Source organism: Thalassophryne amazonica, chromosome 21 (assembly GCF_902500255.1).
Source record: "Thalassophryne amazonica chromosome 21, fThaAma1.1, whole genome shotgun sequence".
Taxonomy (NCBI): Eukaryota; Metazoa; Chordata; class Actinopteri; order Batrachoidiformes; family Batrachoididae; genus Thalassophryne; species Thalassophryne amazonica.
The window spans coordinates 6,788,465-6,813,275 of NC_047123.1; the positions used below are offsets into that span (position 1 = coordinate 6,788,465).

Below are 24,811 nucleotides of genomic sequence, written 5' to 3' on the forward strand. Positions count from 1 at the left end.
GTAAATGCAAAATTAAAACATCTATATAGCAAAAAAAAAACAACCAAATTTGAATTAATTATGAAAGGAAGTCCGCAGTGAACATAAATTAGCTGTAGAGAAGATCCTGATGAAATTTTAAAAAAGAATGTCTGTTTTTATTTTGTATTTCATTGTGAACATTTTGGAATCCCACTTCAAAAGTTAGAGATTCATCAACTTACTCTCTAACCTGTATTAGCATATTTGCACGTTGGCTTGCCCATGGCGTGCCACGTGTTCATGCATGGTGGGTAACGCGGCCAATATTACATTCGTCACAGCGACAATGTCAATGTACAGTTGTGTTCAAAATAATAGCAGTGTGTTGAAGAATCAGAATTTAATTTTTTGCCAAGTAAGTTGTCACATACAAGGAATTTGATCTAGTGTTATTGGTGCATAAACAGTAAAACAGAAAAGGAAAAATTACTTCTGTAAGAAGTGAAGAGTCAAATAGGCAAAACTATATTCACTGTTAAATAACTATTAACGTTGTGGGATGGGACTGTGCAAAAGCATGTGGACCTCAGCTGTCTGCCAGAGGGGAGGGTGACAAAAGGTTTGTGTCCTGGATGAGAGGGATCGGCCACTATCTTCCTTGCTCGCCTCAGGGCCCTGGAGGTGTACAGGTCCTGTAGGGATGGCAGATGGCCTTTGATCACCTTCTCTGCTGCATGGATGGTATGCTGCAGTCTGCTCCTGTCCTTAGCAATGTCAGCAGCATACCAGACTGTGATGGAGGAGGACATGATGGACTCAATGATTGTAGTGTAGAAGTTCAGCCATCATTGTTTTTGGCAGGTTGAACTTCCTGAGCTGCTGCAGAAAGTGCATCCTCTGTTGTGCTCTCTTGATGAGAGAGCTGATGTTCAGCTCACGCTTTAGGTCCTGGGTGATGGTGATCCCCAGGTAACGGAAGGACTCCACAATGGCGACTGGGGAGTCACTGATGGGGTTGGCCGGTGTAACAGTATAGCTTCCCTCCCCCCCACACCCCTGACAGACAACTTTCGAACATTCCACTCTTGGAATTAACTCCAAAATGAGTTTAGACTGAAAGAGCTAGTACCACTTAACACTTTTAATTCACTCTTGGTGGCTCTGACCTGTAGATGATTTACCTTATTGTATTATCTCGTTCAACTGTCTGTTTTCTATGTAAATGTAACTGTGTGTGTAAGTCTGCCCTGCCTCTTGGCCAGGACACTCTTGAAAAAGAGATTCTTAATCTTATTGAGTTTTATGCTGGTTAAATAAAGGTTAAAAAAAATTCCTTCAAGGCAGCACTGATTAACCCAAACCTCGATATGGCCCAATCAGGATAGAGCAACCTTTAAACTCTATATTTCATGGATGTTTTATGGTCCCAGACGAAGGCATTTGATTGATGGTGAACAATATTGGTATTCTTTCTGTATGCATCTATAGCTATCTACAATACTAATATTTCCTATTCTGAAGTATCTTTAAATCCCCCTTCCAAATATACTCTACAAATATATGGACCTGATTGACAACCTGAAATATGTGATGTGATGGAAAATACTCCAGTTTAGTTTTGCATAAAATATCCACGGATGTATAGAACACACAGTAGTGTGTGTACGCACACACATACACACAGACACGATAGTATGCAAATAAACACGTTTAAGAAACTTAATGAAAATGAGGGGCCTATATATAATGTCTGCTACCTTTCTCAAATCTCTTTTGTACAAACTAGGCCATAAATATAAAGAGTGGCAGATAGGAACCAACAGAATAATATATTCTGGAGTTATGGGGTAAAAATAGCAAAAATGGTGACAAATGTCAGTTTCAGTTTGTACAGGGATGAAAAGTTAAAAGTTGCCCCAATTACAGTAAAAAAATGATGCAAATTATTGGTTGAAATCAAAGGACTAATAAATGGAATAGTTTTGATTGTGGTGAATGTTTGGTCTCCAAAGTCAAGGTCTAACAAGGTTGATGTCCATTGGATACTATGACAGGTGACATATGTTACCCTGTAACACGATAACTAAGCATGCCAGATGGTGCAGACTATTCCTTATTGGAACCCTATCAACCCAAAACAATCCAAACAACACTTAGAATCCACTGAGGTCACCTTCAGTGGTACCGACAACCTGCTTGGCCCACGGACTACCAGGACAGTTGTTTCATCAAATTTAGTGTTTGACCTTCCTGTGACCTTGACCTTTGACCTTGAGCCTTTTGTGTACTGAAAGATACTTTACTAGGGCTGCTATATTTCAAAAATTGCAACCAGTAAATTTGTGTAGTTGAATTTAGTGTTTGACCTTCCTGTGACCTTGATCCTTTTGTGTACTGAATGGTACCTACAAGGGCTGCTTATATGTGAACTTGCAAGAGTCTGCGATGTAAACTGTGCTGCGCAGCAAATTAAAGGTGAAAAATGCAATGATTGCAAAAAAAAAAAAAAAAAAAAAACATACATCCCTTACCAAAAAGTAGTACATGCAAGTATGTTTCAAGTATACTTCCAGTTTACTTTTTATATACTTATCAGTACTATTTTTTGGTAAGGGATATTAACAAACATATCTTGCAAAACTTCATTTTGGCAAGATATCCAGGGTGCGGGTAAGATATCCTAGGATATTTTACCCCCGGGGGGTAAGATATCCAGGGGGGAAGATAAACTGTTACACTGGGACTGGGTTCTTTCTAAAGTCAATATCCATCTCCACTGTCTTGAGGGCGTTCAGCTCCAGATTGTTCTGTCTGCACCAGGTGATTGATCTCCCCTCTGTAGGCGAACTCGTCCCCATCAGAGATGAGTCCGATGAGAGTTGTATTGTCTGCAAACTTCAGGAGCTTTCCAGACTGGTGGCTGGAGGTGCAGCTGTTGGTGTACAGGGAGAAGAGTAGAGGAGGAAGCGTGTGTCGGAGACCTGGTCAACCAGTCCTCTGAATAATTCTAAAGCAAATTTGTGAAAGTGCCAATACCATATTCCTCCATACAGCACTGGAAGTGTTGACAACAGTGATTTTAATGTGAGTAATAATGGAAAGGGGCTTGTGAGCAAACTCAGGCAGGCACCTCCAGCTGCTCTGCTACATATAAGGATACACTTGACATGGCTCACTCTCCCCCTATCATCTCCCAAACACACGCGCCAGATTGGACCTTCTGTTTTCCCAACTTCACCCCCGGCCTGTCAGCAAATTATTATTATTATTATTTTCCCCTGAACCTTTCGGGCAGCATGATAAACTCTTGTCCAGTCAGAAATCGGCACACAAACATGACGTCATGCATATATTAAAATATCAGCGCACGAACATGACGTCATTCTTTTTGCTTATTGCCACCTTTGTCAAAACATGAAAAATAGCACTACTATTTTGGCCCTTTCTGAAGTTGCATATTCTTGGGTAATATATTCTTGATGCAATATTTTTTCAGGATGAGCACAATAAACAATAAACCTTGATTGCTTGAAACTATTCTTAATTGATTTTTTCCTGACCTAGGACAACGGTATACTAATAGTTGGCCCTCTTTCCGTTGATGTTGGACATCATCTTTTGCAAATATCACTCTATGTTAACCCCTCCTCAAGGGTTCGATGCCGATTTGATGAATGTTTATTCAACCAGACTGGGAACTAAATACAAATTTCCTCTAATCTGTAAAAAACCCTTGAGTAGAGTGGTATAACATACAAATTGTTACTAATACTTATATTTGTTTGACAAACACAATAGATCCATTTTGATCGTAACAGTGGTTGAACAATTTCCACATAATCAGTAAAACCCTTGATGAGGGGTGTGTAAGGTGGGTTGATTGGGGGGAAAACACCTCCTAATTTATAATTAAAAAAAAAAACTCTTCAGTTGAGCGAACGCAGTTGAAATAGAAAAAAAAAACCACTCGCTTGATTGGAATTTCTGAATATCATTTTGATCCATGTTAATGGATCTCAAATTCAAACAATTAAATTGGGCTTATGCAACCTTGAAAAGAACTGTCCAAAAATGTAAACAAATGCACGTGCTAATATTTCTAAGTCAACCACATGTGTAATGTTTAACCTTGGTGATGTCATTCAGCATCGATCTCTGGCCGTAGTAGTGCTATTTTTCATGTTTTGACGAAGGTCAGTAAGCGAAAAGGATGACGTCATGTTCATGCGCCGAACTCTGATTGGACATGAGTCTACCATGCTGCCTGAAAGGTTCATGAAAAAGTGCCACTGCCTGTTCTCAGTCCTGCCTTGACTCCAGCTTCCCCCTGATAATCAGGTTTGAGCCAAGAGGCCAAACTCGAATAGTGCTGTAGCACTGTATTAAAACATACTTAAATATGAGTTGTCTGACTGAAATAATATCATTGAGTCTGTCTCACAGTCATAGAGAGGGTGACCAGAGTTTGTTTAATTTCTGTTTCTTTGTAGAGACACACGCTGATGCCTGCTGACGGCTTCTTGGATGAATGGGACCTCGATACTAAGGTACTGGGAGTAAGGTCTCTGTCAAACCTGTAACCCACAGGCCACATTTGACCCAGCATCTGTTTGTTTTAAAGTGCTTGATTTTCTTTTTTAAAAATAAGTACAATGTAAAAATCAGTGTGAAATGTCAGATAATTAATACATGATTTAAATGTATATTGGTGAAAATAAAAAATAAAGTTGCTTATTAACATAACACATTGAGGATGATTTGTAGTTTTATTAAGTACTACATGTTCCAGGGGGAGCCAGTAATGGTTTTATTATTCAGTACTGGTCAAAGCAAGAGGTAGATGTTTTAGCTATACACACCCAGGCTGAGCTAAAATGTGAAAAACTCATTTTTAGTTCTGACAACCATGTATTCACTTGATGAATTTGGAAAACATTATGGATGCTTGCAGCAGCCTATTCAAACTATTGTTGCTTTCACAAGGAACAGATGGTTCTTACAGCTGCTTGTTGTGGAGGAGCAAGATGGAAAATGTCAGTGTATCTGTGTCCTTCCAAAAACTGACACTGACAACCTCACTGATATTAGAATGCAGACTTATTACAGGCAAAAGTAACTAATTTATTCATAGTATTAAATACCATTTGTAATATTTCTGTTTCAACAGACATGACAGAGGATGCAACGATTGTACTTCATATGACGTCAAGTTGGATAAATTGATGCACTGAATTTCTGTTTCTTTGAGTTTCCTAGCCAACAAATAAATAAATGTGTCCAACCTGACCACACATTCAAATTGTGTTGTTTTTTCTTCTCAGTTTTAGTTCATAATTTCCAACTTTACGATGTCATGAAAGCAGCATAACGTTTTCGTCTGGTTGCTCCATCAGGGGGCGCCACTGCACCTCATCAGCATCCTGACATCCTGAAAATATTGCAAACTGTATCACACATTTTAATACCACTACAAAATCAGTCAAAAATAAAGTGAAATCCTGGAGGGACTAATTAATATCATTTAAAAACTAATATATATTTGTGTGAAAAATGGTCTAATAGCTCATTAATGTACAAATAGACAGTGGAAAAAACATTTTTAAAAGTACATGAAAAATTTCAGTTGAACTGTTACTCAGGACACTTTACATGTCGAAGACTTATGTCTAACTCTGCAGTGTGATTTGATAACACGTGCAGCAGAGCATTCTTTCCATAATATGAGGGTCACAGGTTTAAAGCTCAGACAAAATTTGGATTTTCCACATTGTCACAGTCCAAACATGGAAAATTATCACTAAGTAAAGAAAGATCATCAACCTTGTGTAGATGTTATTTAATGATCACCAGCACTGTGTTTTTATTGTTTTCTGTGCTGCTAGTTAGACTGATGATTTGTCTCCAGGATTTATGGAATCTCGAGGAGCCAACGCTGGGACCCTTCATCAGGCCACAGCTTCCCCCAAAGGGAGAGGAGCTCCCAGTCAAGGTCAAGCATCTTTTGACCCCCAATGAGGTAATATTTATATATTAGGTTTATAAGTACTTCAAAAAAAGGATTTGCAAAATAAAATGACTTAGACTTTAAATAGAAAGAGCAGACCTCTGGTGTGTAATACGGCAACCATTATGAACTCCAGCAGCCGATTGGAGGCTTTTTAGACTTCTGTAGGCTGTGATATTTTTGTTGAGATGTGACCTGTTAATCAGATGATTGCCACTCTCAAACCCATGCTCCTGTTGTTACAGAACAGAGTGTGTTATGTTAATGTGTGAACTTCAACCTTGGAAAAAAGACATTGGAGAGAAAGAAGATGAAAAACTATTGCTGTGGGTTGTGTGAGATGCAGTCACATACTATATGTTTATGTCCTGCAGTTGTACCTCTGGCCTTCGGTGGGATCATATAACATGGAGATAAATGGAGAAACTTTAAACGAAGCTCTCAGCAGAATCAACAGAGACATCAGCAGTCTGCCTCGACTCACAAACTTCCCTCCTGGTAAAATTTCTTTTTTTTTTTTTTTTTTTTGGTGAGGTTTTGACAGTTCTTTTCACACTGTATACTTGTGAATGTTCTCACAGTCACTCAGGGAACTTAGTTTGCCAAGAACAGTGAAATAAAGGGACACACTGTCTGTATATGTGTGTACACAGCAAGTTAGAATAGTTCAGTATTAAACTGTACTGTTCGCTTACTAACTTGGCTTTCTTCTGTGTGGTCTCAGGTGGTCCATGTCTGGCAGAGTACAGCGATGGGATCTACTATCGAGCAAAGTTGATGAAATTCACAAGCATGGAACCGGTCACACTCCTGGTCCATCATGTTGATTTTGGATCTGATGACACTCTGCCCACCAGCAAGTATGAGCCTTATACCCTGCAGGGTTAACATGAAAATACTCTGTTATGCACAGTACACCTATTCGGTGTTTCAGAGTTTTCCATAGTGCCCCTGGTGGACCTCAGACTGGTGCATCTTTCAGCAGGAAAATGACCCTAAGCCCACAGCCAAGATATGAAAGGAGTGGCTTCAGGACAACTCTGTGAATGTCCTTGAGTGGTCTAGCCAGACAGACCTGCATCTGATCGAACATCTCTGGAGATCTGAAAGTGGCTGTGCACCGATGCTCCCCATCCAACCTGTTGGAGTTTGAGAGACGCTGCAAAGAGGAATAGACCAAACTGCCCAAAGAAACTGTATTTACTCCATTAAAGGCTTCTCCTTTAGTAAAAGACCCCTTGATTCCCCCCCAGCACATTACGTGTAGTGAAATTGTGAATTCCTGAGAGAACGGAAATAGTCTTTCCTCATTGTCGTGAAATCTCATCAGGTCTGTTCTGGTTTCCATGTTTTGCTTATGCAGCCACAGTGCCTCATATTTCAGCCCCTTCCATGGCACACGAACACCTCCTGTTCTTCTTTTGTGAAACCATTTTATCACCTCCTCTTCAATGTCCTAATAATGCACTTTCCTCCTCCCACCAGGTAGCCATTTTGCTGTTTTTGCAAGGGTTGCAAGCTTATCTTTGTTTCTACACTGCTCCCAGACGTGTTTCCTATTGACTAAGAAAATCGAGCCGCATGGTGCTTCTTCTTTTTCTCAGCTTCTTTCACAACGTTTAGCTTGAATGCTGCAGAGTAACAACGTTTGTGCGGCCGTTAATTTTTTCACACCGTGCTCAGACCCCGCAATGAAACAAGGCAGGGCCTAATTCAAGGCTGGCAGTTATTATAGAATGCTGCTTGTTGCCTGCACTGTAATGTGGTGTTAAGTTTCACTCATATCCCTGGGTGTGGCGAACCAAACCACTTCAGATTAGAACCCTCTGCCTGGCTGCAAACCCTCTCCATAGCCTGACGTGCACCTCCCAAATGACAGAGACCGCAAGGGCTGTAATTGGTCACTTTTCCAGTTTCACTCCTTCCTCGCCATATCATTGAGTTGAACTTTGACCACGGTGAGTTTGACCTCAAGCGGTGGTGCGTGCTCCCAAAGGAGCGTTCTGCAAGCTCTGCTTTTGCATGTTGTGCTGCAATGCTTTTTCTTGAAAATAATGGGTTTTAGAGCAATCCAGCACTCTGTGTGAAAGGCCCCTAACTCCTGTTCACAAGAAACACAGAATTAAGGGCCCTGTCCCACTGGCGTTTAGGAGGATTTGTGTATGGATTGCGCACAGAATTGGCCCATATTCGCCAAACATCCGCAATATCATCCGAACACGCCCGTGATCATCCGCAGAGGCAAGCGTGTCCACAGCCAGGATTTTTGACTGTTCAAAAATCTGAATCCGGATGACATCCGCCTTACATACTGCATATATACTCAATTCATACACAATACATACTCACTCTATGCGCTGTATATCTGACGTTAACTGCTGATATCCGCAACTGACGGGGATTTGTGGCTTGGCAGCGGACTGGGACAGTGTGTAAAACAGATATATATCGTGCCCATCATGACCACATCACAAACTAAAATATGTTGTAGCAAATGCATACAAATTGGCCACGAATAAAGCCTTTTTATTACATCTGCTTTGCAACTGATTTGCGGACAATCTGTGAATGCATAACAAACATGTCACGTAAACCCAAAGTACTATATGTGGCAGAAAGCGACATACCTGCCAGTCAGTGCCGGTCCAGCTTTGTAAATCCACAAAGACGTAGCTGCTGCAATCCAGGACTTTTATTTAACACCAACAAAAGGAAGAGTTGCTGTTTACCCACAACTCACGCTGACGTCTGTTTTCTGTGACACTCTCAAAAAAAAAAAAACACTGTCTCACACCCCGAGCGGCTCCCCCCGCTCCCCAAACTCATGAACAGTTAACCCTCGCATGACAACACTCTGTGATCAGCTTGTCTAAGTCCAGCAAATGCTCCAGAGGCTGTATTGTTGGTGTGAATAGTGATGCCGACGGCCCGAGTGCGCTTATTTTATGACCGCAATGCAGATGGCGTGCACGTGCAACACGTGCGCGATGCATTCATAGTACACCCGTAATACTGCCATGATAATCTCAATGTGTCAGATCAGTTTCCTCACTACATGCGTTATATAACCGTGATTGTTCATCATATATTTGCTATACATTATTAATATATCCATAATTTATACTGGGACAGTTGTCATTTTTGGCCATTTTTGTTGCGGACGACAACGAACGCCTGCAATTTGTGTACTCAATTCATGCACAATTAATCCTCTCCCCAGTGCGACAGGGCCCTAAGGAAACTGATTTCCACACAGGTATTAATGGGTCTTTTTCTCTCATTTGAGAAGTCCAGCTGCGAGGTACCCAGACCATGAGTGACTGTGATGCATGTGAATGATCTGTCCATCACCACAGCAGCCCTGAACCCAGCTGTCTTCAGTGTGTAGCAACAAAAGACCTGGCATTGTTGTTCTAATACTTTCAGACTGTGAATGGATTCAAAGCTTGTGTGTGTTGAGCCATTGGATCATTTTGGCTGTCACAGACCTGCAGATGTTACACTGATGCTCTCCTTCTGCTCTTCTTCTTGTTAGGCTGCGCCAGATGCCGGCTGAGTTGCTTCGCTTTCCAGTTCAGGCGCTCAGGGTCCACCTCATGGGCTTCAAACCCCCCGCCGTCAGACCGCAGGACGACGTGCTGCCCTACAGCCCCAGGTGGAGCATGAAGGCTGTGATAGACATGATCGACCTGCTCCACGGCACAATCACAGCCTCAGTCGTGGTACGAAACACGTATAGACAAACATATAGAATGTGTGATTATAATAGCACAGTTGATTTTTATTTTGATCACTGGGTTATGGTATGATTTGATTCAGTGTTATTATAGTAGCTCAGCAGATAAGGAGTTAGTCCACCCATCTGTAAATGAGTACCAACCTTGGCTGAGAAAGTAGCCTGCATTGGACCAACATCACTGTTAAGTCACAGATCCTCATCTGTTTCAGCCTATAGAATCCTGAGATAAGACCTCCTCCAGTGGGTGTCCAGGTCTGTATACGAGGTCTGTCAGAAAAGTATCGGACCTTTTTATTTTTTGCAAAAACCTGATGGATTTGAATCACGTGTGCTTGCATGAGCAAACCTTGAACCTTCGTGCGCATGCGTGAACTTTTTCACGCCTGTCAATTGCGTCATTTCCTGGTAAGCTTCCTTTGTGTGGGACGTGTGCAGTGCGCTCGGCATTTTTTCATTCCAATGAAAAAGGCTGAACGACTGGAGAAGCGCCGCATCAAATTTTGCCAGAACCTGGGCGACAGCCAGGTGGAAACCATTCGGATGATTAAGACGGCTTTCGGTGACGATCCTATGGGCATCACACAGATTAAGGAGCGGTACATCTGGTTTAAAGACGTCCGCACAACAGTGGAGAGCGAGCCACGCTCCGGTCGGCCATCAACATGCTGAAATGACCAGATCATTTCCAAAGTGAACGCTGTGGTGATGTGGGACCGTCATGTGACTATCCGAGAAATTGCTGAAGAGGTGGACATCAGCACTTTTTCGGTACATTCCACTGTGACAGAAGATTTGGCCATGAAAAGATTTGTGGTGAAATTCATGCTGCTGCTGACGGCGGCGCAGAAGCGCCTCCGTGGTGGAAGTCTCACAAGACATGCTGCGACATCCCCACCTCTTCCACAATTTCGCGGATAGTCACACAGCTGAAAAGTCACCGAAAGCGTCTGAATCATTCGAATGGTTTCCACCTGGCTGTCGCCCAGTTTCTGGCAAAATTTGGTGTAGCGCTGCTCCAGTCGGTCCGTCTTTTTCCTTGAAATGAAAATCTGCCGAGCGCACTGCACACGTCCCACACAAAGGCTGCTTGCCAGCAAATGATCAGAATCAGAAGAAGTTTATTGCCATTGCCAGTGAACAGGATTCACAGACTAGGAATTTGCTTCGGTACAATGGTGCAACATTAAGAAGAGATAAAATGCTAAGATAAAATATAACATGTGTCAAAATAAGATAAAATATAAGATAAAAAAAGAAATATGAAAGGCTGTGTGCAACAGAAAAACAGAGAAACAGAAAAAACAGTGCAGTGGGAGGAGTGCAATTAAAAACCAAAGTACATTGTCTAAAGTGACCCGTGATAAAATGATAAAGTGACAGAGTTAAGCTTAAGGTGATGGAGTTATGAGGTGTTCATGAGTCTAACGGCAGAGGGGAAGAAACTGTTCTTATGGCGGGAGGTTCTGGTCCAGATGGACGGTAGCCTCCTGCCCGAGGGGAGTGGTTTGAATAGACCGTGTGCAGGGTGAGAAGGGTCGGCTGTGATCCGACCTGCTCGGCCCAGAGTCCTGGAGACGTGCAGGTCGTGGAGAGATGGAAGGCTACAGCCGATCACCTTCTCAGCAGAGGCCACAATGCGCTGCAGTCTGTGTCTGTCCCTGACTGGGGCCCCGGCGTACCACACCGTGATGGAGGAGCAGAGGATGGACTCGATGATGGCCATGTAGAACTGCACCATCAGCTGGACAGGCAGCTTGGTCTTCTTCAGCTGCCGCAGGAAGTACATCCTCTGCTGGGCCTTCTTGATGAGGGAGCTGATGGTTAACTCCCACTTGAGGTCCTGGGTGATGGTGGTGCCGAGGAAGCGGTGACAGACCACAGTGGTGATGGGGCTGTTGGTGAGGGTGAGGGAGGGCGGGGGGGCTGTGGCTTTCCTGAAGTCCACGATCATCTCCACTGTTTTCTGGGCGTTGAGCTCCAAGTTGTTGCTGCTGCACCAGGTCACCAGCCGGTCCACCTCCCTCCTGTAGGCAGACTCATCCCCATCCGAAATGAGTCCAATGAGGGTGGTGTCGTCCGCAACTTCATGAGCTTTACAGAGTCGTGGCTGGAGGTGCAGCAGTTAGTGTAGAGGGAGAAGAGCAGAGGGGAAAGGACACAGCCCTGTGGAGATCCTGTGCTGAGAGCCCGAGTGTTCGAGACATTTTTTTCCCAGCCTCACACGCTGACTCCGGTCCGTCAGGAAGTCTGTGATCCACCTGCAGGTGGAGTTGGGCACGTGGAGCAGAGAAAGCTTGTCCTGGAGCAAAGCTGGAAGGATGGTGTGGAATGCAGAGCAGAAGTCCACAAACAGCATGATGCAAATCGACAGGCATGAAAAAGTTCATACATGCGCAAGAAGGTTCAAGGTTTGCTCATGCAAGCACACGTGATTCAAATCCATCAGGTTTTTGCAAAAAATAAAAAGGTCCGATACTTTTCTAACAGACCTCGTACAGTTGTGTTCAAATTAATAGCAGTGTGTTCATCAAATCAAAACATGAAGAAAAATGTATCAAATGTATTAATTTACAGAAAGTGAAGAAATGATCAATGTAATTTACAACAACAGTAAATACTATGTCTATGTTGCCGACATTGATGAGCGGCATCCCTCACCATCTCACCATGTCATTTAGGTCCTTCAGACTTTTGATTCAGTAAAATAGTTCTGGAGAGCATTAACATGGCTAAAGTCCTTCAGCTGCTGGGGAATATTCTGCCTGTGATTTAAAGAATATCGCAGATTCTCACTCAGCCTCACTCGATGTTTATTATAAATCACTGAACTAATAGTTGTATAACCACTGTTGCTGACATCTGCTTCACATCTGTGCTGCATGGAGTCGACCAACTTCTGGCACCTGTGAACAGGTATTCCAGCTCAGGACCATTGGACTACATTCTACAATTCCCCTGCATTTCTTGGTTTTGCCTCAGTAACAGAATTTTGATGCCACTGCACAAGTTTTCTGTTGGATTGAGGTCCTGGGTTTGGGCTGGCCACTCCATAACAGTAATCTTCTTGGTCTGGAACCAAAATGCTGCACACTTGCTGGAGTGTTTGGGGTTGTTGTCTTGCTGAAACACCTATTTCAAGGGAATTTCCTCTTCAGCATAAGGCAACATGACCTCTTCAAGTATATTTATGTATTGAAACTGACCCATGATGCCTGGTATGTGATAAACAGGACCAACACCATAGAATGAGAAACATCCCCATATCATGCTTGCTTCACTGTCATCACAGTGGACTGTAGCTTGGTTTCAGTTTTTTGGGGATCATCTGACAAATCATCTGTGGCCCCTCGACCCAAAAACAACAATCTTGCTTCAATCAGTCCACAGAATGTTGCAACATTTCTCTTTAGGTTGGTCTGTGTGCTCTTCTTCAAATTGTAACCTCTTCAGCATATGTCCTTTTTTCAACAGTTGGACTTTGTAGTTCTTCTTTTCCATAACTTGTTTTCATATAGGCATCTTGTAACTGTTACAGTAGTCACAGGTAACTTTAGTTCTTTTTTGATCATCCTGGAGCTAATTATTTAATTATTTAAGTCTTTGCCATTCTGGCTATTCTTCAATCCATTTGAATTGCCGTTTTACATTTTCTTCCATGTCTTTCTGGTTTTAGTTGCTATCGTAAAGCATTTGAGATTCTTCTGTTGTTTTCATTGTCTGTCCTTCCTTATGTGTTTTCCCCTCTTCAATCAACCTTTTAATTAAAGTACGCTCTTCTTCTTAATAATATCTGGAACACCCATTTTACTCAGATTTTCAGACAGCAATGTACTACAACCAGCAGGAACAACATTTGCTGCCTTCATCCTTAAATAAGGGCCACCTTATTTAAGGATGAAGGCCACCATATTTAAGGATAATTTATTTTATTTGTATTGTACCAAATCACAACAAAGCTACCACAAAGCACTTCACATGACTACAGTGCCCTCCAAAAGTACTGGAGCACTTGGTATTTTGGTATTTCACATATTTTAATTTGTTTATGCCATTGCAAATACAAAACATAAAAACCAAATTTAAATTATCTTCCTTAAACTCAAACTGAAAGCAAATCTGTACAACTTGATATAAATTTATTAAAAAGTTAAAAGCCTGCATAAGTAATGGAGCGTTTTGGTATAAGTTTAAGTAAGATAATTTATTTATATATATATATATATATATATATATATATATATATATATATATATGTGTGTGTATTTTCTATTTCAAATGGCATAAACAAATTAAAATGTGTGAAATATGAAGTTGAGTACTTTTGAAGGACACTGTAAGTGACAGGCTGGAATGGCTGGACACAAATGCAGGGCTCACAAAGATAGCTCTTGTTGCAGACGGGTTTTAATGAGAGAAGCAGAGGTCGGTAGATGGGAAGGCAGTCCAGAACACACAGCAGCAGTACAGAAAACCAGCCCCCCCGGCAGTAAGTAAGTTCTAACCTTACTAACCCGCTGTGCGAGGTAAGGTTAGTAAGAGAACAATGTGAGGCATCCCTGAGGGTCACCTTAACCTTCTTCACAGTATTGACAATTTGCACATTGTTCTGTTTTTTTTTTTTTTTTTTTGCTTTGCTTCCAGTTTTGTCCTGTGTCACAACAAGCAAACATCACTGAACAGACATCAAACATGGAGATCATGGTGGCTCAGTGGACAGCACTCAGCCTCACAGCACTCTCTAGGGTTCACCTCCTGTCCGGTTCTTTTCTGTGTGGAGTTTGCATATTCTGCCCGTGTCTGTGTGGGTTTCTCTTGGCACTCCGGTTTCCTCTCTCCATCAAAACATGCACATTCAGATCTTCTTCTTTCTCTGCCCCTGACCGTGGCAGCATCTCTACATCTGGAGTTTGTTCCCAGGCGCCAAACTGTGGCTGGCTGCTGCTGCTCGTGGTCAGATTGTGTGTAACTGTAATTAAGATGGATTAAAAGCAGAGGACAAATTTCTTTGTGGAGACATAATGACAGTAGAGGCCCAGGTCAGCACCCTGGTCAAGTCAAAGTACTCTGTGGTTTTTATTGAGTCTGTAGAGACTAAATGTATTGTCCAGCTTTATTTTATTTACTTTTTAATGAATTTGTGTATTTTTTTTGTCGTCCGTTCAGGCTCAGGAACCAGAGCTGAAGGTGTTGCTGTACAAAGATGGCGAGTTGATCCATTTGCCTCTGGTGAAGAGCGGCCTGGCTGAGCTCGACTGTACCGGAGTTTAGAAATCCTGTAACTCGGCAAAACTCTGTTCATGTAGGTTTTCATCTTTTACAAAAGACACATTTAAAGCTGTCATGTGGTGAAGTTATTCTTTGTCTGCTTATTGCAGTTCAGTATGGTTTGAGCTTCATGGACCAGTATATACGCAGGACTGTGAAAACTTAGTAGATCTGAGGAATTCCACAGATTTCATCATGGGGAGAAGGGGGTGGGTGTTAGTGTTTTTTCTCTGTGATTGTCACTGAGTTTTTAAAATACCTATTGCAAAGTGTTTTGTTTTTTTAACAACGTGCAACTTTTATAAGCCCGCGGACACTGATCTGTAGAACAGATATAAATCAGTGTCCTCAGATCCACAGAACTCCACGGAGAAAAATGCCTCAGTCAAAGCGTGGATGTTGCGAAAGTTGTCGTAAAGCGGGACTGACTGGTTGCTTCGGCGATGCTGTGTCCCTGCTCCAAGACACTCTTCTTAGCCTGTCACTCCAACTGTGATCGCAGCTGGAGTGACAGGAGTCCATGTCGTCACCGGTTGCCTGTACATAGTGCTGGAGGCCCCCACTGTCACATGGATGCGGGTATGGTGCCAACTTCATTGCTGTATTATGTGACTGATCCATATGTGATGATTTCTAACACATATCTGTCAAAAGGGGCATTAAATATAGGTGTTAAGATGATTGAATGTCTGCCCACCCAATGTGCTCCTGTGCCTGAAATATATATAACAGGGCTGTTCCACAGGGCGCCATTGTACTATGATCACCCATGGTCCAAAAGAGTGTATAAAAAGGGATGACCATCTGAATCCAACTTGCCTTCTATCTGTCTGGATGATAAACCCTGGCAGACCTGGCAACCCAACCGAAAATTAAAAAGGAGCTGCGCCCTCAGCCAGAAATGATCAAAAACCACAACAAAAACTGCTTCTGCTTCCAATTTTACCTCGATGGAGCAAACTCACCACGTTGTAAGCCGTAGTCATGATGAACACTTTGTTTAAAGACGTTTGAACATGATTGAAGCCATTAGGACTATGAATACCTGGAGGTTACTACATACAATACATATACAACCGTTTCAAGAATCGGGATGAAATTTTTAAACTGTTCAAAAATTGGAACTCGATTTCAAATCTGGTGCCTGTGGTGGGCATAATTACTGCAAATACAAAGTTTGTTCAAGATAGACAAAGATGGATCAGGAAGTTACTGTGATGCTTCAAAACGTGCCACAATTTACTATTCGGGATGAAACAGGAAGGAACAGTGCTTTGTGAAACAGCCCCATTAAACTGTAAAGACAGTATTTACTGCTTGTTCTATAATAAAGTGCATACAAAGTTCAAAATAAAGTTTTAATTTTTGTCAGTATCTGTCCTGTGAGTGTTGAAATCTGTCCCCTCAGTCACGTTGTGGCACCTGGGTAACGGGTGGCCTGTTGGGGTGAAATACAGTGGGGGCCTTGTGTGCCCCGTGGCTGCTGTGCTAATCATGAAGGACTAACAGGAACCCCGACATGAAACTGTTAACAGGGTTCTGGTGAAACAAGAAGTTCTCAGCAGTGGATCACCCAATGCATGTGAAGGCTGCAGCAGGTCCTCAGACTGCACTCGTCCGGGATTTTCCAGCCATTTGACCAGGTTAAGGATGTGTTGAGGATCATGCGTTTGTCAGCCTGCAGTGACATTCCCACGTGAAACAAACCCACGCACAGGCATCTCTAGATCAATCCATGCGTCTTACTCACCACTGAGGGACTGCAGCGATGATTATCTGTCCTCTAAAAATGTTCCCTACAAATTAGAAGGAACGTCTGACTAGTCAGAGCAGCACGGTCACCTGAGTGATTCACGTGTCTTTTTGAGGTGGGTGGTTCTGAGTTATTCTGTGTTGGATCACATTTCTGCCTGTCTTTGCTTCGGCTCACCAACACGCAGCTGCTGACGCTCGCCATGAAGAAATGGGTGGAGCCACAGAGAAACCGCTGCAGCTCTGAGATTTGATTGGATTCATCTTTTAAGAACTTATTGAAGCTCTGGATTTAGAATTGAGTTTCAAAGTGCGTTTTGCGCCCAGTGTGCTGTACACTAAGCTAATGTTTGATCTGGTGTCAGTGGACTGACAACGTGGCTCTTTTATTCATCATCACCACCTTAACTCAACTTTTTTTTTTTTTAAATAAAGTCCTTTATTATCATCTCTGTAGCTCAAACACTTCCAAATGACTGTGAAGAACATCTGACTGAAGACAGGAGTTGTTTGGATCCGTCACATTTGTTGCCGGCGTTATGACGTGTGATTAAAACTTTCTTCTCTTGTCCTTTCTCTTGCAGGCTGACACGTTGACGTTCTTCTGGGATGTTCTCTGTTTGGTTCACGCTCGTTACGCAGATGCTTGAAGAACGTTTTCACCCTTTTTATGTTTACAAAGTGGAGGCAGTGTTGCTGCCGTGATTTGTTTTCAGCAGTCTTTTGTTGCTGTTTGTTTTTTGTTTTTTTTACATAAAGTTTTCAGTGTTAACGTGTGTTTTTTGTTTTTTTGTGTGTGTGTGTGTGATCTTTCGTCACCTGTCCAGGGCTCTGCACTGTGACACAAGCTCAAGAAACCCAGGCTTTCTGTGGGAGCTGACGCAACAAATCCAAACATCATGTTCAACAAAAATGGACCAATTACATGTTATTTATTATTTATTGGTGATTGTTTGAATTCATAAATTAATATCTTTATTTTACCAATCCACCCCCACCACAGTAACTTTAAAGGTCAATCAATCAATGAATCAATTTTATTTATATAGCGCCAAATCACAACAAACAGTTGCCCCAAGGCGCTTTATATTGTAAGGCAAGGCCATACAATAATTACGGAAAAACCCCAACGGTCAAAACGACCCCCTGTGAGCAAGCACTTGGCGACAGTGGGAAGGAAAAACTCCCTTTTAACAGGAAGAAACCTCCAGCAGAACCAGGCTCAGGGAGGGGCAGTCTTCTGCTGGGACTGGTTGGGGCTGAGGGGAGAGAACCAGGAAAAAGACATGCTGTGGAGGGGAGCAGAGATCAATCACTAATGATTAAATGCAGAGTGGTGCATACAGAGCAAAAAGAGAAAGAAACACTCAGTGCATCATGGGAACCCCCCAGCAGTCTAAGTCTATAGCAGCATAACTAAGGGATGGTTCAGGGTCACCTGATCCAGCCCTAACTATAAGCTTTAGCAAAAAGGAAAGTTTTAAGCCTAATCTTAAAAGTAGAGAGGGTGTCTGTCTCCCTGATCTGAATTGGGAGCTGGTTCCACAGGAGAGGAGCCTGAAAGCTGAAGGCTCTGCCTCCCATTCTACTCTTACAAACCCTAGGAACTACAAGTAAGCCTGCAGTCTGAGAGCGAAGCACTCTATTGGGGTGATATGGTACTATGAGGTCCCTAAGATAAGATGGGACCTGATTATTCAAAACCTTATAAGTAAGAAGAAGAATTTTAAACTGTACTTTGTGTTTATTTGGGTTTCCCTGATTTAAACCTGAAATAATTTAAAATGAAGTGGATTTAAAAACAGAAATCAGGAGTTAATTTAATTTCAAACTTGATTTTCTTGTGTGTGTGATTTTAAAACAAAAGTTGCAATTTTACTAAAATTGGTCAAGAACACAAATGACGTCACATGACGTCACACGTACCTTTAAATAGCGCGCGCGTTAATACAAATGTGTCAGTCCGCAAAGTGAGTTGGTGAAACCAGACGGAGGTTCACGCAGTTGTCAGCTCCGATCAAAAAAATAACTTGTCTGTGAGTTTTTTCCACAAGAAACAACTTCTTCAGCAGTTGTTTGTGGAATTACAAGTAAAACAGGTAAACTCAGATGATTTTTAAAAAATAAATATAAAACAAATTACGATCATAACCGTTAGTGTAATTAAACAGGATAAGGTGCGCAAATAACGATAATTTTACAAAAGATGCACATCCTGTTTCATCTGAATTTGCTGTTTGTGAGGAAAATATAGTGAAACATGATCTGTGTAGAAATAACTTTGCATTAGTAAATTAAAAAGAATGTTCGTGTCGTCTAGGCAACAGGTAGGAAGTAAACAAAAACAGGTTAGATTGTTTGTCACACCTAGATTTTATTTATAATAATTACACGTGGCATTTTTGAACCTGTAGGTGAAAGCAGTGTTTGGAAAACTGCTTTTTATGCATGTATTAAAAAAAAATTGTGAGATCTGAAAGATCTAAATAGAAATAACTTTTTGCATTAGTAAATTTATATGAATTAAAAAGAGAACATTTGTGTTGTCTAGGCAACAGGTAACAGGGTCGCAGCTCCTGATGGGGTTGGAATTAGAGATCATCGGTGTTCAGCTTCAGTTTGCTCCCTTTGTCTTTGCACTGAAATTATTTCAAATTGCTTGAATTGTGTTAAAAAAAAACCCAAAACTTAAATATCTTGGAAACATCAGCCATTTTCAGGGTCATATTTGATTCAGCCTGCCAAAATCTATAATAAATATCACATTTTATTTCTGAAGCAGACACCTTCTAAAAATTGTATACCAGTGATTATAGACAGAAAAACACAGATTCAATTTAGTTTCTATTCATCAATTATTATTGGTCAACTACTCACCTGTAATTGTTCAAAAAAATTAAAAGAAAAGAAAGAATCTGGAATGGTCCCTTTTATAACTGGATAACAAGTTAGGATAATTGAAAGGTGCACAAATAATTTTTTTTAAATAAAAAAATACACATCCTGTTTCATCTGGATTTATTGTTTGTGGGGAAAGAAAGTGATGAAAATTGATCTGAGTAGAATTTTTTTTTTTTTTTTTAATGACAGTAAATTTGTCCAAATTATAAAGAGAACCTTCTTGAATTGTGTAACAATTTTATGAACTGTAGGGGGCGCACCTACCAACACTGGGCTGTGGAAAAGAGAACTCGCACTGTGTCAACTGTGAACCGCACCTCTTACTGCTCCAAGTTTATCAAACAGGAAGACTGATGTTCTGTGTCAATGACCTCATTAGAGCAAAGTGTTAAAATGTTTTTAAAATGTTTTAAAGGCTCACGCACTTACTTGATGACTCAATTTTAATTTAACTGATTCTGATCAATCAGATAAATGCCTTGGATCAGTCTGATTTTGATCATCACAGACGTTGGTTCCTGATGGTTCCCAGAGGTCCAAGTAAAGAACTGATGATTTTCATTGATGTGTGTTACAAGAAACCAGTCAGCTTATTGATCAAAGAAGAACTTCCAGCCAGCTGACCCACAGGCTTCCCCATGGAGCCATTTCATGGGGCTGATCTGTTGATCACATTTGAGGACACCATTGCCCAGATGAGTTGGGAAGAAGTAGAGGCGACCATCGAGGAGATGGAAAAGGCAGCAGCAGCAGCGGCAGAGGCGTTCTTGACAGAACAGCCAGTTGAAAGCCTCTCTGCTCTTCTACGTCCGCCTGCAGAAGAACCACAGATCGCTTTAATGATGGTATATGTGTATATACATCACTGCAAAAACTGATAACACAAACGGGTTGAGGAAACATGCTGCCAACAGGCTTCTGTAGCTGTGATTGGAGAAAGAGTCCACTGTTATTTTTATCTGTTGCTCTTGGTCTCGTATCCATATTAAAGTTTTTTCTGGCAGAAAACTTCTGAGAAGTCCTTCATCCCAAAGCCTTGTCTCAGTGCTTTCTTCAAAATAAAAAGTGGCCCTCTTTGGATTTATTTCCATGACATCAATAAACAGCTAATGACTAGCTTCTAATGCATACAGTGATAAAAGCACTCACCCTCAGTAGGAATATTATCTGACACAGAATAATTTTGATACGAGTAAACAGATCACATTTAAGCTTAAATCTCTCATGTGCTTTCTGGCAAACTAACTGAAATCTGACGTCTTGTTTTAAGAAAATCCTTATCTGTCCCCCCCCATGAAGCTGTAGAACTTCATGGACTGCATGCTCATTTCTGCCTTTCTGCCTGTGTACGTGCATGTAGTTTTTGTGGTGACTGTATGCAGAGGTTTATAAATGAGACCCTGGAAGGCCGTGATGACCCAGTCCGTCTGTGTTCTCTTGAAGCTTCCCTCATTCTCCACAGGACCTGGATGACCTACAGGTCTTCATTGAAAAACATCTGCAGCTAATTCCCTCAGCCCCAACCAGTCCCAGCAGAAGACTGCCCCTCCCTGAGCCTGGTTCTGCTGGAGGTTTCTTCCTGTTAAAAGGGAGTTTTTTCTTCCCACTGTCGCCAAGTGCTTGCTCACAGGGGGTCGTTTTGACCGTTGGGGTTTTTCCGTAATTATTGTATGGCCTTGCCTTACAATATAAAGCGCCTTGGGGCAACTGTTTGTTGTGATTTGGCGCTATATAAATAAAATTGATTGATTGATTGAATTCTCTCTTTTTGTATGTTGCAGCCTGTACATATGTGGTTTCCCTTCATGGACCAGGCAGATGTTTCCACACCTACACCTGGAACCTCAGCTGGGAGCCAGCAGCCTGTTGGACTGTAAGTCACACACACATTAAAGAGAAACACAATGACACACATCACTTTTCAACACTTCATCTTATGTTGGAATCTACTTCTCTTCAGTTCACCTTTTTTGTTTTAAATAATTCAGGAGTGAGGTGTTCAATTTTAACAACACGCCACAGACAAGAACTGACTTTGTTTTATTGGGCTCATTAAAATAAGAAGCAGAAAAGACTAAATTAAACGTGAATGAACTAATTGTGTTCAACAGTCAACGCACCAGATCTGCATTAGAATATGGAAAATGTAAAGTCTGTGATCCTGTGGCTGGTTGCAGGACACAAAGGTGAAGGATTAGTAAAGCTAATATTACTAAAAATGACATCCATCTTCAGGTGGCATTTAGAGGCCAGAATGCAGGAAACAGCTTCATTTTAAAATAGTTTTTCAAACTTTTCTGGGGAATTCCACTGGCACCACCATTAATCACAAAATGCTTCATGTGAAGGCCTGAAAATGTATCCTTTTTTTGTTTGTTTTTGCATTCCAACAGAGAGACCAAGAAGAGAAAGGCAAAGACCCAGCTTTCCAAGAAACAGGCAAAAAAAAGGCCTCCTAACGCCTTTCACTTTTTTGCCCGGGAGCAGCGGAGAGCCGTCGAGATGGAGTACAACATCACCAACGGTGCCATTGTGAACAGGATTCTGGGAGATAAAGTGAGTGTTGATGTGTGAGACATTCACAGCTTCATCACTGAAGAGCCGTGTGTGTGCTGACAGTGTGTTTTTGTCTGTTTGCAGTGGCACGCTTTGACAACGGAGGAGCAGGTGCCATACAGAATGAAGGCAAGCCTGGAGGAAGACTCCCACCCCGAGCTCTACGACACTTGAAGATCCAGAAGCAGCAACATATTTTAATCATATTAAAATGTACACTCAAAAACTAACTTGCTCAGGGAACATAATAAAATTATGTATGCATCAGAAACGGCATTCGGCATAAAACTTGTGCCAATTCAACATACAGAGCCACCTCAGATTTGCTGTGACAAACCCCGAGCACAAATAAGGGAGAAGCTGAAGGGACTTACTTTTCATTTTTTGTTACATTTGCCCTTACAAATCTAGTTGGCCTGAACCATGGTAATTGAGTAACAGTAACACAAATTCATCATGTTGACCCAACAAATTTACATTTTGGTCACTCAACAAAATTCTTTCTTGCTACATTAACACACTATACTTTGGTGGAAATACTTTCTATAATTTTATTGTGTTCACTGAGCAAGTTAGATTTTAAGTTCTTGTTAAGTTAAAACTGCATGATTTGAATATGTTCACTCATAAAACTTGATTTTATATAAGTGTTTGGGAACTGAAGACACAAATTGTGAGTGTCATGATTACCTATTAAACGAGCATCCCCAAAAGGCTCAAAATGCTTATTGAGTGTTGTTAGAAGGAAAGGTGATGTAGCACAGTGGTAAACATACCACTGTCCCAGCGTTTTTGAAACATGTTGCAGGCATCAGTTTCAAAAATGAGCAAATATTTGCACAAAAACCATAAAGTTTATCAGTTTGAACATTAAATATCTTGTCTTTGTGGTGTATTCAACTGAATATATGTTGAAGAGGATTTGCAAATCATTGTATTCTGTTTTTATTTACATTTCACACAACATCCCAACTTCATTGGAATTGGGGTTGTAGAAGCTACATGTTGCACTTATGTTCATGTAACATAAAACACCCATGTTGGGGCAATATTTCTTTGATAATAAATATTCCAAAAAGGGAGTTTGGATGATCTGTGACTGAACATTATGGTGTAAAAACTGCAAAAATAGTGACAAAGGTCAATTTCAGTTTGTACAGGGGTCTAAAGTTAAAGTTGCTCCAATTTTGGTAAAAAGGTGATGCATATTATTTGTTTATTTAACAGTTTTACAAATGAATATTTTGCACCATCTGTCATGCTCAGTTATCATGTCACAGGGTCACATGTCATAGAATCCTATGGATGCTGACCATGTTTGACCTTTAGTTGAGAACCAAACATTCAGCACAGTCAAAACAATTCCATTTATTAATTTTTTTTTTTTTTTTTTTTTTTTTGCTCAACCAGTAATTTCCATCTTTTGACCCTGTTTATGACTTAATTGCACCATAAATAAAACACAGTACATCAATATTTTCTTAATTATTCATTTATTTAGAACAGTCAGTTTACCAGAGATACGTATGTACTTTAAGTGGGACCAAAAACCTGCTTGGCCTGTGGATGAGAACTGGAATAAGCAGGTTTAAGAAAAAACAGATGGATGGATGGATAAAAAGATATTTTATAATAATTCATCTGTTAATTTTTCCATGAGTGATACTGAGGATGGGAGGGGCCGGACTCCACCTGCTGCATCTCAGTGTCTCCAAAATCACAGACACCTTGGACTTAATCTATTATTAGACTCTATTGGCTTTGCTCAAAAAGTAAATGAGTCCACCCACCACTTTAATCATATCTTAGATCTTGTTCTGACTTATGGTATGGAAATTGAAGACTTAACAGTATTCCCTGAAAACTCCCTTCTGTCTGATCATTTCTTAATAACATTTACATTTACTCTGATGGACTACCCAGCAGTGGGGAATAAGTTTCATTACACTAGAAGTCTTTCAGAAAGCGCTGTAACTAGGTTTAAGGATATGATTCCTTCTTTATGTTCTCTAATGCCATATACCAACACAGTGCAGAGTAGCTACCTAAACTCTGTAAGTGAGATAGAGTATCTCGTCAATAGTTTTACATCCTCATTGAAGACAACTTTGGATGCTGTAGCTCCTCTAAAAAAGAGAGCTTTAAATCAGAAGTGCCTGACTCCGTGGTATAACTCACAAACTCGTAGCTTAAAGCAGATAACCCGTAAGTTGGAGAGGAAATGGCATCTCACTAACTTAGAAGATCTCCAACCTTCCTTTTCTCTCAAAAATTCTTGAAAGGGTAGTTGTAAAACAGCTAACTGATCATCTGCAGAGGAATGGTCTATTTGAAGAGTTTCAGTCAGGTTTTAGAATTCATCATAGTACAGAAACAGCATTAGTGAAGGTTACAAATGATCTTCTTATGGCCTCGGACAGTAGACTCCTCTCTGTGCTTGTTCTGTTAGACCTCAGTGCTGCTTTTGATACTGTTGACCATAAAATTTTATTACAGAGATTAGAGCATGCCATAGGTATTAAAGGCACTGCGCTGTGGTGGTTTGAATCATATTTGTCTAATAGATTACAATTTGTTCATGTAAATGGGGACTCTTCTTCACAGACTAAAGTTAATTATGGAGTTCCACAAGG

General features: G+C 41.1%; 1 protein-coding gene across 1 annotated transcript in view; it reads left to right on the forward strand.

Moving 5' to 3' along the window:
• The window catches only part of rnf17 (ring finger protein 17), a 125,488-nt gene extending 110,501 nt beyond the window's left edge, over positions 1 to 14,987 (forward strand). Inside the window, exons 32-37 of the mRNA XM_034162083.1 lie at positions 4,452 to 4,508; positions 5,867 to 5,977; positions 6,340 to 6,463; positions 6,690 to 6,825; positions 9,501 to 9,687; positions 14,868 to 14,987. Coding sequence (XP_034017974.1) covers positions 4,452 to 4,508; positions 5,867 to 5,977; positions 6,340 to 6,463; positions 6,690 to 6,825; positions 9,501 to 9,687; positions 14,868 to 14,972 — 720 coding nt within the window. The 3' untranslated portion in view covers positions 14,973 to 14,987. The remainder of the gene's footprint in view (positions 1 to 4,451; positions 4,509 to 5,866; positions 5,978 to 6,339; positions 6,464 to 6,689; positions 6,826 to 9,500; positions 9,688 to 14,867) is intronic.
• Positions 14,988 to 24,811: the final 9,824 nt, after the last annotated feature.